Genomic DNA, 18,054 nt, shown 5'->3' with positions numbered 1-18,054 from the left:
CTGAGACTGAAGAGGAGTCTCGCCATGAACAGAGACTACAAATCCTGTTGACCTATTTTCCTGGAAAAGCTTATTTTCTATCTCATTCTAAACATTTGTTTAGTACTGCAAGCATTGAGAACCAATCTCTGCATGCATAGGTAAAAGAAAATGCACTCACAATTTTTTAACCTCAACATTTGTCCCTTCCTGTTAAGAACTTCCATGCTTGAATGCATTTCTCAGCTCATACGGGTGCGGGGTCAGCCATGGTGGTGCTCCTGCTGGAAGAGGCTATGGGTTACTAACCAGGAGGAGAGCTCTATTGTGCTTGGAAGTGGAGAAGTGTGGCTCACTGGTTAGAGGAGGCAGACCCGGACGCTGAGATCAGACCCGGGACCAGGGTTCAATTCCCGACGCGGCAGGGTCTTGAGCCCAAAATGTCCACGGACTCGGTAATTCTCGCTTCGGTGCCTACTCGAATCACAGGTTCACACTCTGCAACTCTGGGCAATAGCTTGCTTAATCTCCACTAAGGCCCCCCGCGGTGGGATGCCTGGCTATCACCTTGGGGATACCCAGTAAGGGGCTATCTCACAGGGAAAAACCAGGACGGGTTCCCAATGCAAAGCGCTTTGAGACCTGGCGGTGATATTGCGCTATATAAAAACCCATCCATCCATCCATCCTTGGCTGCTGATGCCAAACAGCCAGCTCTTTTTTTAGATTTAGTCTGGAAGGTTCAAAATTAAGGCAGCATTTAGCTGATGGTACAGACCTTCTACAGATTGGGCAAACGTGTGCTGCAATAAGTATGAACAGAAATCTGCTGGAGCTAGTGTGCATCAGCAATATACTCAAGCAAATGTGTTCTGTGCTGAGACAATTTCTGGATGGTTTGCGCGCCAACTAGTGTAGAGAACCTACAAAGTTGTGATTTTGTAAGGGAAAATGCTGTTCAACCCTGACAAACATAGGGTCATATGCACTAAAACTTGAGTCACAAATTCAGCATCTACTCTTTGCAAAACAGCCTACATACTACTAGATCAGTTCGCAAAATAAGGGATTGCAAGGGTCGCAGAACAACCTTGATTAGCAGGTTTTAATTTGCAACCCCCTACGATTGGGCACAATCACAGTGATGATTGCTTTTAAGGGACCACAGACCACCACTCCTGCGATTGAATATCAAACGAACAACTTTTAAAATAAATTTGGTTTCCTTAAAGGAAACAGGGCTGCTATAAAAACATGTCTATTTAGAAACACTTCATGGAGAGTTGGACTCCCCCCACAGCCTTGAATTTGCCACCACATTTCCAAAGTGATACTAGTGCAAAGGAGACCCCTTTCACTGTGCAAATTAGTTACCACACCAACTGGATAGTCGGTAACTGATCAATGGTTCAAGACTGGAATTGTGATCACAGACGCAACTTGGAAGGTAGACACCAAAAAGTACGCCTTCCATTTTGCGATTCCCGATTATTTTCTAAACCCATAATGTTTCTAAATCACAAAATTGGTTTGAAAAATAAGAAAACATCATCATATGGTGGTTGCAAAACCTGCAATTTAGCGATTTATATGGTTTACAACCACTAAATAACTAAGTGCATTTGGTCCAATAGTTCATGATCTCTTAGTTTGTGCATTTTCCCAGCATGGAATCTGGTGACGACCTTTGGGTGTTTTGGATGGCACTTAGCAACTGAGATTCTTGGTTGACATTTGTTATAGGGTACCACCATTTATTTATTTACGAATTTTGTAAAGCGCGCGGCTACCCCCAAAGGGGGTGTCCCGGCGCTAGGTCTGTCAGCAGGAAAGGAAAGAGCAATCTAGATAGATGCGAATAACCAGGTTTTCAGGCGACTGCGAAACAGAGCTTCGGATGGGGCAAATCTGAGATCGATCGGTAGGTCGTTCCAATGTTTGGCAGCAAGAACAGCAAAGGCTCGACCACCAGTTCTTGTGCGACGGAATCTTGGCACCTGCATGAGACGAAGGTTGTTAGAGCGAAGGTCTCTGATTGAGTGGGACAATCTCAATCTCTTTTTTAAATAATCCGGGCCAGTTCCGTTCAGGGCTCGAAAAGCAAGAGTGAGCGTTTTGAATTTAATGCGGTTGGCTATGGGAAGCCAATGGAGTTCTTTGCGAAACGCTGATATGGGGTGTCTGTATGGAATATTGCCAATCAGTCTTGCAGCAGCATTTTGAACTACCTGTAGGCGTTCAATTTGATAAAGAGGGGCCCCAGCATATAAGCTGTTGGCATAATCCAGATGGGAGGTGATTAATGCCTGAGTTACTGTTCTGCGTGCTTCCTTAGGCAAAAATGGAAAGATCTTTCTCATCATTTTTAGTTTACCATGGCAGGCCGCAGTAACCTTATTAATTTGAGGGCCACAGGAGAGGGTATCATCAAATATAAACCCCAGATTGCGGGCAGAGTGAACCGGGGTAGGGGGAGGGTTGAGTACCGTAGGCCACCATAATGAAGGTGGGATGATCATTTTTTGATTAAAAAACAAGACCTCAGTCTTGTCTGTGTTAAGTCGAAGGTGGTTCGAGGACATCCAAGAGCAGATTTCGCCAAGACAGTGGCGGAAACTGGAAAGGCTGGAGTCAGAGTGGTCTCTAAAAGAAAATATCAGCTGTGTATCATCAGCATAAGAGACCACTCTGACTCCACATGCCTCCACCACCTTCGCCAACGGGGCCAGATAGACATTAAAAAACAGAGGACTCAACGCTGAGCCCTGTGGTACTCCACGTACAAGAGGTTTGCATCCAGATTTAAACGGTCTGAGCAGAACCCTCTGAAATCGTCCTTGGAGAAAGGACCTGATCCACGCCAGAGCGGAGCCGCCCAGTCCTATATGCTTCAGTCGGTCTAGGAGAATTTTGTGGGACACCGTATCGAAAGCGGCGGATAGGTCGAGGAGGACCAACATGGCCTCCTCGCCCTTATCCACACACTCTCGCACAGTCTCCGATACCTCTAGCAAGGCGGTCTCCGTACTGAAACCAGCACGGAAACCGGACTGGGAGTCATGAAGAAGAGAATTAGTCTCTAAGTATTCTGCCAGTTGTAATTGGACGGCCTTCTCCAAAACCTTCGCGGGTTTCGGAAGGAGGGAAATGGGCCGATAATTACAGAATTGTGTGGGGTCAGCGTCAGATTTCTTTAGGATAGGCACCAACAGTGCTTCCTTCCAGGCAGAGGGGAATTGGCCTCGTTGTAAAGAGGCGTTCCAGATGGAAGTGAGAGGCTCTAACAGTAAGGTCGCCAGTTCACTCATGATTTTAGGGGGAGCCGGGTCCAAGGGGGAGCCCGATTTGCACTGTAAAAGTAATTTAAGTGCAAAGTCAGGGGTGAGATCCTTGAATGCTAATAGTGAGGGAGCGGAGTCATAGATGTTAGAAACCGGAGGAAGGTGAAGATCAGGTGCTCCATCTGAAGGGAAGGAGGATGCAATTTTTTCAATTTTTTCTTCAAAGAAATCCGATAGTCCATTGCAAAGAGACTGGTTAGCTAGATTGTTAGATGTCATAGCTGGGGGTTTTACAAAATCTTTGACGATTTTAAACAGCATCTTAGCAGAATTGTCTGCATCTTTAATTTGTAAGGCAAAAAACTCTTTCATGGCCAGTTTTTTTAGTTTAGTAAATTTCTTAAGGGCTGTTTTATAGATGGTTTTTGCCTCAGTATCATAAGATCGTCTCCAGCTACGTTCTAATTGTTTGCAGTGACTTTTTTCTTTACGTAGCGTGGCTGTGAACCAGGGAGCAGAGGGGCGGGATCTTGCCGATGACACAGGTAGAAGCGGTGCAGTTTCATCAATTGCAGCCGATAAGGTCCTATTAAACTTGGTGACACAGTCATCAACATTTTCCAGTTCGGACTCTAAAGGGCAGCTAAATATCGATTCTAGAGCAGTACAGGTGATCTTGTGCCATTTTCTTCTGAGGTCTGAACCAAGTGCTACCGAGGTAACTGCCTGAGGAAGTGAGATATCAACCGCGAGCAGGTAGTGATCGGACCAGGTGAGGGGAAGGGAAGGGTGGATGATGGTCCCTGGCAGGTTCGAGAATATAAGGTCCAATGTATGGCCCGCCACGTGCGTAGGACCACGAATTAGTTGTGTCAGGCTCAGGCTCTGAAGAGAGTCGAGAAGGCGCGTGGCTTGGGTGCAGGTGGGATCATCCACATGAAGGTTAAAATCTCCTAATACCATAAAGTGTGGGTGCTTAAGAGACAAGTCAGTGATGATGTGCACCAATTGTGATAAGGAGGAGGGAGATGCTTTAGGGGGATTATATACTAAGATACCTGTTAGAAAGACTGCCGCTGAGTCAGCGATAGTAAAATACATAGCTTCGATCAGTCCGATATTAGTAATTTTTTTAATAGTAATATTTAGATGGGATTTGAACAGAATTGCCAATCCGCCTCCGATTTTACCCTCACGGTTCACACCCAGGAATCGATAGTCCGGGGGGGTGGCTATATGGATGTCCGGGTTAGAGGTGTCATTAATCCAAGATTCGGTAAGGAATAAGATGTCCCAGCTATAAGTGGTCAGGATAGACCAAATCTCGTTGGCATGACGGGGGAGGGATCTACAGTTAATCAGTGCTGATTTTAGGCAGCGGCCGGGCGGGGCAGGAGGAAGAGGTAGGGTGCGTTCGCACCACGGAGGGAGCAATAAGTTGCATAGAGGACAGTTGAAAGAGTGACCATCTAAGCTGTTAGGGGGGCAGCGAGCAGATGTAGAACAAGAGCCCGTTCCTAACTGTAACAGCTGATCTCTGGTCCAGCTAATGCGGGTGTCAGTGGTGGCCTGAGCAGGGGGACAGGCCCTGGGCCCGTGCCAGGCGCGGACGGGCGCAGACGGGCTTGCCTTAGGCATAAATTAGGGGCAGATTCTGTGTGGGGGAGAAGGTCACGTCTTTGTGTTGAGGCCTTTGAGACATCAAAGCTGTGGAAAAGTAAGGACACAGTCAAAGATAATTGGTATGTCTTCTATCCACCTTCATCTCCCCATCCCATTGGAAGAGAGATGGAGCTAGGTGCCTGCTGTACTGCTGTGAATCCAGTGGGAGAGCTGCATGTGGTATTCACCATTTTTTCAAGCTGTGCCCCCTCCTGATGGAGGGTGGGTGTGAAAAATGCACCCAAACGTCTTCAAGCATGAGGCTTAGTCATAATGCTCCGATGAACCCTAACTCGTAATACTCCTTCTCTGCACACATCCCCTCCTCTGTAATCCCCCGTAACTCCATCTTTGTAATGTGCTTCATTGCTTTAAACCTAGGTTTGTGCAATATTATCCCCAAACATATCTATGGAAATGCATTGCCACAATGCAGTTGAAGACCACGTCTCTTTTTGGTTTGCAGTAGTAGGCGTATCCTTCAAAGTTGAGACCTTAAAGTCCTTGATGAATAGGACTTAAACCCAATTTAGAAGTGGGCTACAGTTTTCTGATCTCTGTGCAGGGGTCAAAATCCGGGTTGTTTGGAATTTACCACACCTGGTTATTACCAGGTGGCAAAAGGCCTGCTCCTTTCAGTTTCAGTAGGGGAAACCTGCCAATACTTAACAGGGAAAAGAGTATGCTATTGATCGCGAAATGAGGATTGTGATGTAGTAAGCACCAAAATCCTCATTTTATTCCCCAAAAACTCAGAATAGGTGCTTTTTATTGCACCAGTTAAAGTCCTATTCAATGGCTGCGATACCCCTCAGGAGCACTCGTACTCAGGACTGTAGTTACTTGAATTCAGTGTCGAGGGCTATTCAGGTTCGATTGAGTCACTGGGAATTTGTGCTGCTGCATTTTCTAGCCTCAGCTTGGGATAATCTAGGTGGTGGGAAAGGCCCACACGCTTTCGTGTTTCTTTCACGGAAAACACTAAGGCCATAAGATGTCAGCCATATTTGCAGACTGCACATTCACCTCAGAGGTGTCTCTTGACAGATGATGCTTATATTTCCTAGACAGATAATAGATGTTCATTATTACCCAACTTAATTATACTAATGTTCCTGACCTCAACAGCTTGAAAGCCTGAGTGGGAATGGTGGGATTCGAACCTATCGCTCTAAGGTCAAACAGAGACCCTTACAGCTGATGCATTAAACCACTGAGTCGCCAGGCCCAATAAACCAGGCTACACAACATTAGGGAAAGTATGGAGATATACATTTTAAGATATTTTGGAGGAACAACCTCATTCTGCTTTCCACTTTAATCTGCCTAGCCAAGGATACATCTGAAACAAGAAAAGTTATAGATATATTTTTTTATTACAGCAAGAGAGCTGGACAAGTCCTCAGGGCTGTCACATGGATATCGCTGTTTCCTAATTCACAAGGGGCTTTTCATCTATCATCAGACTTCTCACAAATTGATTAAGAGTGGACCAACATGTCAACTTTCTTGTACTGTTTGTGGTCAAACTGCATATGTCCGTCTGCCCCTCGATTGGGAGGGAACCTGTTACATTGCTTTCCTACTGCCACCTGTTTTTCTAGCCCCACCTGACTATCATAGGAATTCTTTCTTAGTACACACTAGACACAAGAGAAATCTCCCGATTGTCGATTATACTGAAACCGCCGCAGAGCAATTCATTGATATAGATAAAGGTGTTTTCCCTTATTTAGGTACAGTTGTAAATAGTAAGCTAATCCGTAGGTTAACAAGAACCCTTGAAGCAGTAGTAGATGAGACTGCCTCCGCTCTAGGTAATTTAACTGAAGAGCAATCCTTTATGAGAATTGTCGTTTTACAGAATCGTCTCGTCCTTGACGTCATACTGGCCGATAGGGGCGGGGCCTGTAGAGTTCTCGGATCCAGTTGTTGTATTTTCATTCCAAATAACGCGCCGTCTGTTTATTCAGCTATAACCAGACTCCATAAAATTGCCCATCTGTTACACCAAGATCCAGGCACCTGGACATGGTCCGGTTGGTTCTGGAATATAATTTCCGCATGGGGATGGAAAGTCCTGTCCTTTCTAGGTATTGCAGTAGCGATCATATTTAGCTGCTGCCTCTGTATACAATGTGGCCCTGCGATTTGCAGCATGTGTGCTACCTCTTGTATTCCCCGTCCCAAGCCCTGTTCTAAATCCCGTTCCAAGACAATTCGAGACGAGCAAATGGTACTGTATGAAATGATAGACGGTATCATGAATATTGATGTTTCCTGATGGAAACGTAGTGACAAGGAGGGAATGTGGAAAAGTAAATTTTGCCATGTTCTGTGTCCCTACGCCTCATCCATCATATGTTATGTGTGCATGATCAATATGCATATGTATTCCCCATTCCTGATTAAAGACGCAATTCCAGTTGTGTCCACCTCTAGTATGATAGTTTCCAGTCCTCGTGAATACTACGAATATCAGGCCTATGTAAGTAATGTTGCCACGTTTCTCAGTGTGCACGTTATTCAATTATAAAGTCTCCGTTTCCAGGCCTCAAAAGGGCCCGGACCACAGATTCAGCTCCTGTCTCCTGAAAGCCTCGCTAAGGAGCGATACAGCCCCCACCTGTATCCTCGACCCTTCACTTACTTCCTGCCTTGCAGTGCCCGGTGCACCCCGGCTCTGCCTCTGAGTCTGCCAAAAGTATGTTATAGTTCCTGCTATCAGTTCAGTCCTCCTCCTCTGCATTCCTAAGCTACTGAACTGCATCAATAGTTTCCGTCATTGTCTAGCCTTCTCGTCTCCACGTTAGAGAAATACTGTATTTAATGGTCATTTAATATTCTTCACGCACTACATGTAGAATAATGCATGGTCCAGTCTTAGAATCAAGTTAGCTTTTCCCCTCATGACTTCTAGTTTATATCAACATGTTCCCTAAACATTAGATACCAGATAGGGTTTAGGTACATGTCGCTCCGACCCTCCAGACTCTAGTCTCTGCTCTTAGCACAGAGTTCGTAGCCCCCAGCTTTTCCTAGTAACACGTCATTGCTAGTTTTCGCGCACCATTAGGTTAGAGGTCCCGGCTCCTTAGGTAGCCCCCTCCAATGTTTCCGCCCATTCATGACATATTCTGTTACGTTTTGCATCACATGTCTAAGTATACTCCCAGTTACACCTCTTATTACTGTTATCTCTCGCGACTGCTACGCGTCACGCCTTCTACTCCACCCACTGTTACGCCTACTGCAATGTACTGCTATGTGTTTGCGCTATGTATATAAGTCAATGTTTTGTTATTAAATGTTAGCGCGCTCATCCCAGACCTAGCCCCGGCAGCTGCCGGGCCTTATTGTCCTGTTCCCATGCAGGTTGTCCTGATCCTGTCCTTATGCTGTAATAAACCTGCAGAAACTCCTACTACCTCGAATCTTGACTCTTATTTATTGAGCTATCTGTTATGCTATAAGTCTAGTCAAAAATAGGGTATTATTTATTTATTTACCACAACATCTATGCAGTTTCTATTCTGTTTAGTACTTTCATGTTCAATATGGCCTTAACCTTGCATAATATATGTTCAATTCGCCCGCACTTTTGTTTATAGTATGAATTTTCTGCTGTGATTTGTTCCGGATATGTTCAATGACTGCATCTTCATTACCAATAAATTAGCTATACAGATAAATATTGGACTACGTAGTAATAAATATTGTTCTTTTGCACTCTGATTATCACTAATTTGATCAATTCTTTCCATGATGTATGCAACAATCAAGTGATAGTCAGAAATTGTTCTCATTGACATTATAATGTTCTGTACCTACTATTACAGATGCGGGCACAGAGGCAAGGATATGCACTGACTGGGTATTAGAAAGAGTTGGTGTGCCCCTCAAGAGCCCTTGGAACGAGACATCTAGTCCCAGGGACCACCAAGGCATCACTCTACACGTGGGTTATTTGCTGCACCCACCAGTAGGGTGGTCTCTGATTTTCCTTAGAAATGCAGTCCAAGATGGTTGTTGTCGGCAGTGGAAGATGGTCTGGTGGCTTGAAATAGCTGAACGACCAATCACCAAGGTGCTCTTTACAGTGGCGAGAGCTCACGCCTGCATTGTGAACAGCGCATTCACAGTAATACGGTGCAGTGAATGTTTCACAGAATGTGCTGGTAAATAGACAAACTCTGTCTCCTCGACACCTAGTTTTGAGTCCTGTTCTTCAATGGCAGCTGCTGAGTAAGAGAAGTGGTGAGACAGTGCAGGGGACAAAAAAAGAAAAGATTACTTACTTGCTGGCCGCCGCGTCTCTCCTCTTCTGCTCCTGTCGACTTCGGCAGTGCACAGGCACACAGACTCCCCTAAGCCAATCATGACGAAGCTGTCATGCTATAAAACTATTACCAGCATGAGAGAAGTGCCGGGATCAATCTGAGCAGCCTGGTTTGGCATTCAGGCAGGGCCTAGGAGCCGGTGTCCATTCTCCACCCAGCTGTACAACGCAGCCTGGGATGGAGAAATGCTAAGTGCGCAGGTCGGGTTTGCAGCCCTAAGACGGTTGGCCAAACCAACCTGAGCACTTATGGTGCTCACCACTTCTCCTCCCTGATTCATTAAGACAGCCTAGCCCAACCCAACCCCACCCCACCCTAGACTGCCTCAGTGCTGAAAAATAAAATAATACTCACATCGTTTTATTATCGTTTTATTTTTCCTGGATGCACTGCTGGGAAAGCAGTAGGGCGACGCTCCTCCACCCTAACGGAGGAGCCACTGCTGTTTTTTTAAATTTTTTATTTTTATTGTCCTCATTTATCTTTAAATATGCATTCGGTTCAAGGATGGGAATTATTCACTTATCACAGATAGCCGGGATTTTTCCATGGGGGGCTTCCGGTCACTCCTTACGGAGAGATGAAATGTCCTCGGACTCCGGGAAAGCTGCACCATCGGCTTTGTTGTGAAAAGACCAACCCCGATCTTGATTCTTGGAAGGTTCTTGCACCACTAGTATCCACAATCCTTGGGGTTTATTTATAGCATATTTTTGTAATCATTGGACTGAGCAACACAAAAAAAGTCACTGCTGTTCTTAGACTTAACAAATCAGTGCATGTGGATTTTTTTTTCCTTTGTTTTTTTAAAATTCTTTTTTTACAGAATACAATCACAACCGCTATACAGAGGGTTAGCCAAGAATGAATAGTAGTCGTTTATACATTGGTGTTTATATAGCTAGCCCCTACTGTTTGTATTTTGAGAGTGGAAGAAAAGTAAGAAGGAAAGGACAGAAAAATTAGTGGTAAACAGAAGAGAAATAGGACAGGCACGGAGATAGGAACAGTCGCTGTACATTACATTTGGCATCAGTTATACATTCTACATTGTATGTGGAATTTGTAATCATAGTTAGTTATTTGAACTAAATGGACAAATACCCATGGAAACATTATGTGTAAAGGAAAATTCCTCAGCTAGAAAACGTCTGTCCCTTTAATACAGAGTTATCCGTTAGTAAAGGTCTTGATAATAGCCTGGGAGTTCTGCTGAGCAGGTTAGTTCTACCGGAGTGTGTAGGCATTGCTTGTGACACAGTGGATCTCTGCAACATGCTGAATCATGGATATGCTTTAAATGCAAAATAAACAGGTTGGCATTCTCAGAGGACTTCTTGCCTTCCATAATGAGTCCTACAAACTACCCTGCAACCAGGCCAGGCATGATCAGTTATGAAGCCGAGATAGTGCCTCACAGAGAAAGGATGGACTGTCGTGTGAATGGAGTGTGCTTTTATCTCGGGCTAGGAAAAATTTAAATCATGCACCAACATTCACAAAATTTGTGAATTTTGCCTTTCTCAAATTTTATCAGAATTTAGCAAGATGAAATTTTGCAGGATTTTTACCCCCAGGAGAGCTGTCCACACACAAAATGTCTGGCTAAGAGACATTGGGCCAGATGTACAACAGATTTTTTGCATGCGCAAATTGGTTTTGACCCGTTTGCTCATGCAAAAAAACCTGTGGCCCATGTACTAACCCTATTTTGCAAGTCGCTAATTAAATAGCAACTAACAAAATAGGATTAGTGACTCGCTAATAGGAAGGGGCGTTCCGAGGGTGCCCCTTCCTAATAGCGAGTCTGAACACTATGTTAGAATGTTTTGCGACTGCAATTGCGGTCGCAAAACACTTGCAAAACACTTGCAGTTTACCACCCTACACCACTGAAAAATGGGAAGGGGTCCCCAGGGGACCCTTTCCCCTTTGAGAATGGGTGCGCAAATATTTTTTCAGAGCAGGCAGTGGTCCCAGGGAACACTACCTGCCCTTAAAAAATGAAACAAAAACGTTTCATTTGCTTTTTTTTTAATGCATCCCATTTTCCTTCAAGGAAAACATGCGGCATTTCCCTCCAAAAAACTGCTTTATTTAAAAGCAGTCCAGACATGGAGGTCTGCTGACCCCAGCCGGCCACCATCCCTGGGAGTGCCAGCCATTCCCAAAGGGGTCGCAAATTGCGACAGCCTCATTAATATGCATGAGGCATGCAATTTGCGACCCAATTGGGAATCGCAAAAAGTTTCTCAGACACTGTTATACAATGGGTGTTGCGACTCGCAAATTGGCACAATTTGCAAGTTGCAATTGCCAATTGTTGTACATCTGGACTATTGTCCGCTGAAACCAGTCTCCAGTCCAGTACTTAATTTGAGTCTGACAGTTTCCAGTGCTGACACCAGCACTTAACTCCTGGCACCAGCACTTAATTGCCTGAACATGCACTTATATCAACTGCTATATGGCGGCGCTGTTTATACACTTTGAAAATTAGCAGAAAAACTGTTGTTTGCTAATTCAATACACATTAAAAACAACTAATACCTGCCACCCAGGCCATTCTTAAAGCTTTGGCGGCCTCAAACAGTCTGAATTGTCACACTTGTAGCAGTGTAATGGTTAGTAGTTGAGTTCACGGCCAGACTGGAAACAGCAACCGACCCTGGCAACCTGCTCGACCGGCCCCGGTAGCCGGGGGGAGGGGTGCTAGTGAGAAGAACCGCTCCCGCTACTGTTACAAGGGGCCGATAATGCGGCACTGCTGCAAAACTGGCCCCCAGTAACAAAACCAGCCCCCACCCTTCCGGTCCACTGGGAAAACACCCGGTGCCAGGTAGGGCCATTCCAGCCCTGGTTGTGTTAGTACAGTGGCAATGTGTGGTGCACCCTGCAGTGGCCTCCTGACGAGGGCCCAGGCACTTATTTAAAAAAAAAAATTAGGCACTGCTTCTGCCAGTGCAGCGTCTAACAGCGTTTCTAAGCAGAGTTTGACCTCGTCTGAAAAAGTAATGCAAGATACTGGCAAACAATATTTCGTTGAAAATGGAAAATGATGCAAGCAGGGGCGGCCTTAGGCATGTGCAAGCTGGGCACCTGCACAGGGCCGCCAAACCCCAGGGGCCGCCACGCCAATATATATCCTTAATAATATAATAATCTTCTTTGGATGGATACATATTTGCGTGGCGGCCCTTGGCAGGGATTTGGCGGCCTCCGGCTCTGTTCCACTTCCAAACACCCTGACCCCCCCCCCCCCCTTTCACTGGCTTCCGCACCTGCGTTCCTCTGGGGCCCCCTACATACGCTACCTGCCCAGGGCCGCCATGAGCCTAGAGCCGCCCCTGATGCAAGTTTCTATTAAATTTGAAAACAAAGTACAGAATTTGCGCACCCCAACTTGTATCATGTTATAAGGATCACTAGCTATTGCTCTACCTGGGCAGGAGCACATTTTCTAGCACTGGCTGAGCCAGGGCATCGGATGTGGAGCGGGCACTCGACTCCTTTGAACCCCTGCGATCGATGGCGGCCATGTGGCTGCTCTGTCTGCTCAATAATGGATGATGCCGGCGTACTTTAGTTAAAAAGCTTCTTCATTAAACGCCGAAGCCCCTGGCCCACCTCTGAAGCTCTTCGGCTCTTCTTCTGCCTCCCTGTGCAGATTATTCAGAGATCATCACATCCCCCTGAGGAGAAACTCCAGCACGGGTCGTAAATCTCCACAAGTCGCTGCAGTCTAAGCCCTATCCTTAATGGAGGCGCAACAGGTCACTACATTAGAAAGAACTGACGGGCATCCATCATGGATTGGTCAATGAAGCTGCACGTACCGTGGTCCTGCAGCCCCTGGAAGCTTCCACAGTAGCTGGGCCCGAGTCTGTGTATCACTTGCAGGGCCTCGGCAGGGACAGGGTCGTCGAAGAGGTAGGTGGGACCCAGACGCCAGAGGAGAGAGGATTTCTGCTTCCATATCCTTGGAGTAGAAATGTAGGCGTAGACATCGAGGAAGGACATGGAATCCAGAGCGGTGGAGGGCCCAGCCAGTGGCTGGATGTACTGGATCTGTCAAGGAAGGAAACTGTTAGTGGTGTGTGATAGACCAGAACTAGGCATGTGATTCACAGATACAGTCAAAGCTCTCCATCAAGGTGCCACATGTCACCATGGAAACATATATTAGGCCTCTCAGGGCAGACACCCTAGTCATTCCGATCCAGAATTCCCTTGTGGATATCTGTGAACATACTGATGTCTTATTCATAGCTGCAGTGTCTGGAAAGTGTCTACACCAAGTGTGTCCTAATGTGTTCGCTCAAAAGCATTGACTACAATGTGCACGGTTTTGCCAGAGTTTCTTTACAAACAACATGTCCTTTCCGCACACAGCGGATAGGCTTAACCCCCTGCTGTGCTGGTGGGGGGGGGGGGGGGGGCGCGCACAGCGCCCCGGTGCTCATGACGAGCTCAGCTCGTCATGAGCCATGGTTCTCGTGTGAGCTGAGCTCGTCATGGCCATGCCCGTTTCAATAGAACACTCAGCACAGAAGGGGAAGTATCCCCGCGCGTGTGAGCGTTCTAACGGCCGTGACGAGCTCAGCTCGTCATGAGCACACGAGAACCGTGGCTCATGACGAGCCAAGCTGAGCTCGTCATGAGCGTGGGAGGGGTTAAGAAAACATGTACCTGTGTGGTGGGGCGCATGCACTGTTTGGATTTGGACTGTTATATCCCTGGCGCCTTAGGTATGGTGAAGGAGCGTTCAGAACACGCAACTGTAACCATCCTCTCCACACCCGACTGTAATTCACTACATGCATGTACATGATGTTTCAACTTCTACTGTAGGCTCTTCGCTGCTCTGGCATGCTACCTGCAAGGGTTTTACTCTCCTTGTGTACCAATGAAGCCGCTGTGGTGACACTCGTAACTATTATCAACAAGCAGGTTTAAACATAGTTTTGTAACCTGCACATCTACTCACCTTGTTCTGTGTCATTCCTGGCAACTTGTATGGTTATGAGTCCAAATGCCAACACTATTCCCATTCTGTCATGTCATGGATTACTTTGGGTGCTATTCCGCACCATCTCCGTAATATGCACCATTTGACTTACTGGGTGGCATGTCTTTGAGCTCTGATATTGTAAAACTGTAACGTGATTGGGCACAACATCACATGCAGGTGACATTCAATGTCAACTCTGGAAAGCTTCCATGTTGGTAAAACAGCTACTCATGTGGTTGGACCTCATTTGCAATGATGAGGATTTTCTTGGTGCAGTGAGACATTTCGTGAGCAAGTACCTGCCTCGCCGCCTTCTACATAAATAACACTGGTCACTGTGTGTGGAGCTGGTTTCACTCGTGCTGCCCACGGCCAGACTGAGAATGCAAACCAGCCCTGGCAATTCATTCGGACCGGCCAGGGAGGTGTTGGGGGGGTGCTGGTGGGAAACACCGCTGCTGCTTTTGTTACAGGGGGCGGATACTGCAGCACTGCTGCAAGACTTGTACACAGTAACAAAAAACACCCCCACCGCTCCAAAACCAGCCTCACCCTTCCAGCCTACCGGAAAAACGCCCGGTGCCCGCTGCGGTCAGTCCGGCCCTGGCGCTCCCCTCGGAGGTGCCTTGACATTTTTACAAGTTCTCTGGGGATTCCTAGTGCCCTTCTGCTTTGTGTTGTGGGCCTCTCAGAACATCTACAATGTGTGGGTTTAGAGCACGTTTTGATTGATGTTTTTTATTGGTGTAGTGTGAGTGTTAGTGCTGCTTGTGACAACTTATTAGAAGACTTTTGACTTCTGGAACTGCTTTCTTGACTTGGCTTTCCAAGGCACTAGTTCATGTAGATTGACCAACAGACATGGGATTGTCACGCATTCTTAAATGGGCAATGGCGCAAGTGCCCTGCATGAGTTACTTGTATGTTATATTGTGCAACCACTTGTTCATTGCAATTTACACTCGATCTTAACCGTCGAGGAGTTCAGTTGTTAAAAGGTTGTGGTGTCCACAAGATAGCTAAAAGGTGGTCCACATTTGCAAATCTGGGCAGTTTTCAACTTGAACAGACATTCTGTATAGGGAGACTGTATGCATTTGTGCTTTCTGCAATCAACAGTTGTGGTAATATCAGAGAAATCTAGAGTAAAGACTGGGCCACCAGACCCACAATTATCCTCTGTCCTACACACAAACCTGTTAGTCCAGCCCTTTAGGTGCTGCCAGATTCCCCTTTAGACAGGGCCATTGGAATTATGCTGCAGGGGACGACCAATTTACGCGGCCAAGGAGGACCAAATTATGTGTCAAGAAAAAGGCAAATTATGTGACATAATGCTGCACATTTTGTATAGTATTAATTCAGAAGTTTGACCTTTTTTCACTTCGTAACAGGGCCTGGGCATAGGTTTCACCTCACAAGTACCAGTCTATACAGCATTAAGAAGTAGAAAGGTGAGTCTTTTCAAGGGGCCTTCCACTGCATGGTAACATGTTGCCACTTTTTTAGTAACTTAATCAATCTGAGCTAGAATTTGTTTTTTAGTAAATATCTGAAAATTATGCAGCCAATGAAGGATTGTGCACCAATTGCAGCGAATCCATATTTATGCCTAAAACCAGTGGCAGCTACTCCCAGGCAGTAATAGTGAGGTGGGGAGAGGAGGGGTTTAAAGGAAAATTCCAGTGGCCCTGCCTGTAGGTCAATCTGACCCTGCAAAGAGGTATTGTTCACTGAAACAAATGTAAGGTTTGCAATCAATTGTGTTTTTTTTTATAGATGATGAATTGCAAGCTGGCCAGCCATAGAAGATCTGGTCTCCAACCTTTGGGGCTGCACAATACCCCTACAGTCAGTGCTGTGATGCTCCTTTGTGACTAATATTATTTTAAGTTTTATTTATATATTGAGCAATTGGCCCAGGGGCAATAGAACATTTTACATGAGCATTAGATTACATTGCACAAGTGGAAGTTTATATTACACACTTTTTTTAAGCACCAGAGGACTGTTATTTCCCCACAATTACAGGATGTTGTGCAAAGACCGGGGCTCAAACCATGTGCTCCATGTCCAGAGTCAGCAGCTCTACCCATTACGCCACATCTCATCTAATTTTTGTTGAGTTTCATTCTTCCTTCCAATGGTGTTTGACCACACATTGATCGAGTTATGTATGGTGTAGATAGGGTCACTTCCTTGAAGCCGTATAGCTATACAAAGATTGGTGAATAGATAGTTATTTGGGTTACCACCATTGGTGTTCCGAACAATTTTCGGAGTGGGTGTGCTGCCATCAATGCCACATCATTGAAGTGATAGGGATTGTAAAAGATTCAAGCATCACTCAAAGAACAAGTGTAGCAAATGAGCGACACCAATTCAACTGGAGAGTGGTAGGTGTAGTTGATGGTGCATTTCGAAGAACACTGTCACATATATTTCTAAAGCATGGTGTGGTGTGCACTGTCATTTACAGAGAGTGCATTCTCCATATAAATGGCAACAAAATTTGCATTGATATGCAGTTTTACTTACAAGCTATAGAGTAAACAAACGTGGAAATCAGGTTTCAGCCAATATTTATCATTTGGGCATCATCAGGTAAAGTGCCTTGATTTATTTTGAGCCGATTAAAATCTTTGTTTCCATCACACTTCTAAACTGCAAAAATGTGCTTCATTTAAGCTTTCCTATCTGCTGAAATATTTTTTAGTATTTGTGCAGTTCATCTACAGGCATTTAAGTATTGTGTATTAAGAATAACTGACATCCTACAGCCTTTCATAATATATATGTTAAAAGAATATGCAGCAATTTATCAGAAGACATAACCTAATATTTGACCTCTGTTTTTGAATGTACAGCAAACGGGAAAAGATCAAAACAAAATGTAAAGGCGGCTTTATTGCTCATTCAACTTCTGAACACTAGCATGTTTATTTTAAAGGTGCTCCAGCACCCCGGCACCCCTACTGTCAGCGCCTATGGTCAGGACCCACAAGACTAGTAGGGACGGTTTGCAACTACTACTCCAAAATGTTTGGCAAGGGCAGCGTAGTCTTTCATCCCTATCCATGGCAGTTCCCCTGTGACATGTCTCCGCCAATACCTCTTGTTGTGACAATGCTTATAATTTATTTTTAATGTAAAGCTTCATACCACCTTTTTTCTAAGTGTTTTGAAAATAGGTAGATTATCAACCAATTTAATGGCACTACAGTTTGACGACCTGAGAGGGGTACAGGAGGGTGAGTTAAAAATGCCGGTATTGGATCGCATGACCGGCTGATCACAGCTAATGTCAGTAGTGGTGCTGGAATATTATTCAGAGTAGGCGTGCTGCCATTAATGTTATATCACTGAAGACATAGGAATTGTGAACAATCGAAGTTCCACACAAAAATTCACAAGTGTAGGAAATGTGCCATGCCCATTGACCAGCAGAGTAGTAGGGGTGTGGGTTGTAGTCGAAGGTGCATTTTGGAGCACTGGTGCGGTGTCACACTGTCATTTACAAACAGCACATTTTCCATTGAAATGGCCACAACATCTGCACAGACATGAGGTTTAACCCCTCGGCTGCGACGCCGATTTTGCAAAAGTGCTGCACTTCCGCAAAACGGGCGGGGCCGCGTCGGCCATTGGCCGACGGCAGCAACAGCGAGGTAGTGCTGCCGTCGGCCAACGGCCGACGGCAGCATGGAAGGGGTTAAAGGTAAAATTATATAAAACAAAAACGATAAGATTTGGAAATTGAGTTTCAGGGAATATATACTAT

General features: G+C 45.5%; 1 protein-coding gene across 2 annotated transcripts in view; it reads right to left on the bottom strand.

Annotated features, from left to right (window-relative positions):
- The window catches only part of WDFY4 (WDFY family member 4), a 1,018,342-nt gene that overhangs the window by 498,513 nt on the left and 501,775 nt on the right, over positions 1-18,054 (bottom strand). For both annotated transcript variants that reach the window (XM_078642707.1, XM_078642708.1), the window contains one exon: positions 13,099-13,330. In XM_078642707.1, coding sequence (XP_078498833.1) covers positions 13,099-13,330 — 232 coding nt within the window. The remainder of the gene's footprint in view (positions 1-13,098; positions 13,331-18,054) is intronic.

The sequence above is a fragment of the Lissotriton helveticus genome, chromosome 5_1 (assembly GCF_964261635.1).
Source record: "Lissotriton helveticus chromosome 5_1, aLisHel1.1, whole genome shotgun sequence".
NCBI lineage: Eukaryota > Metazoa > Chordata > Amphibia > Caudata > Salamandridae > Lissotriton > Lissotriton helveticus.
Note: the sequence above shows the minus strand (reverse complement) of the source record. Positions and strands in the feature narration are given on the sequence as shown.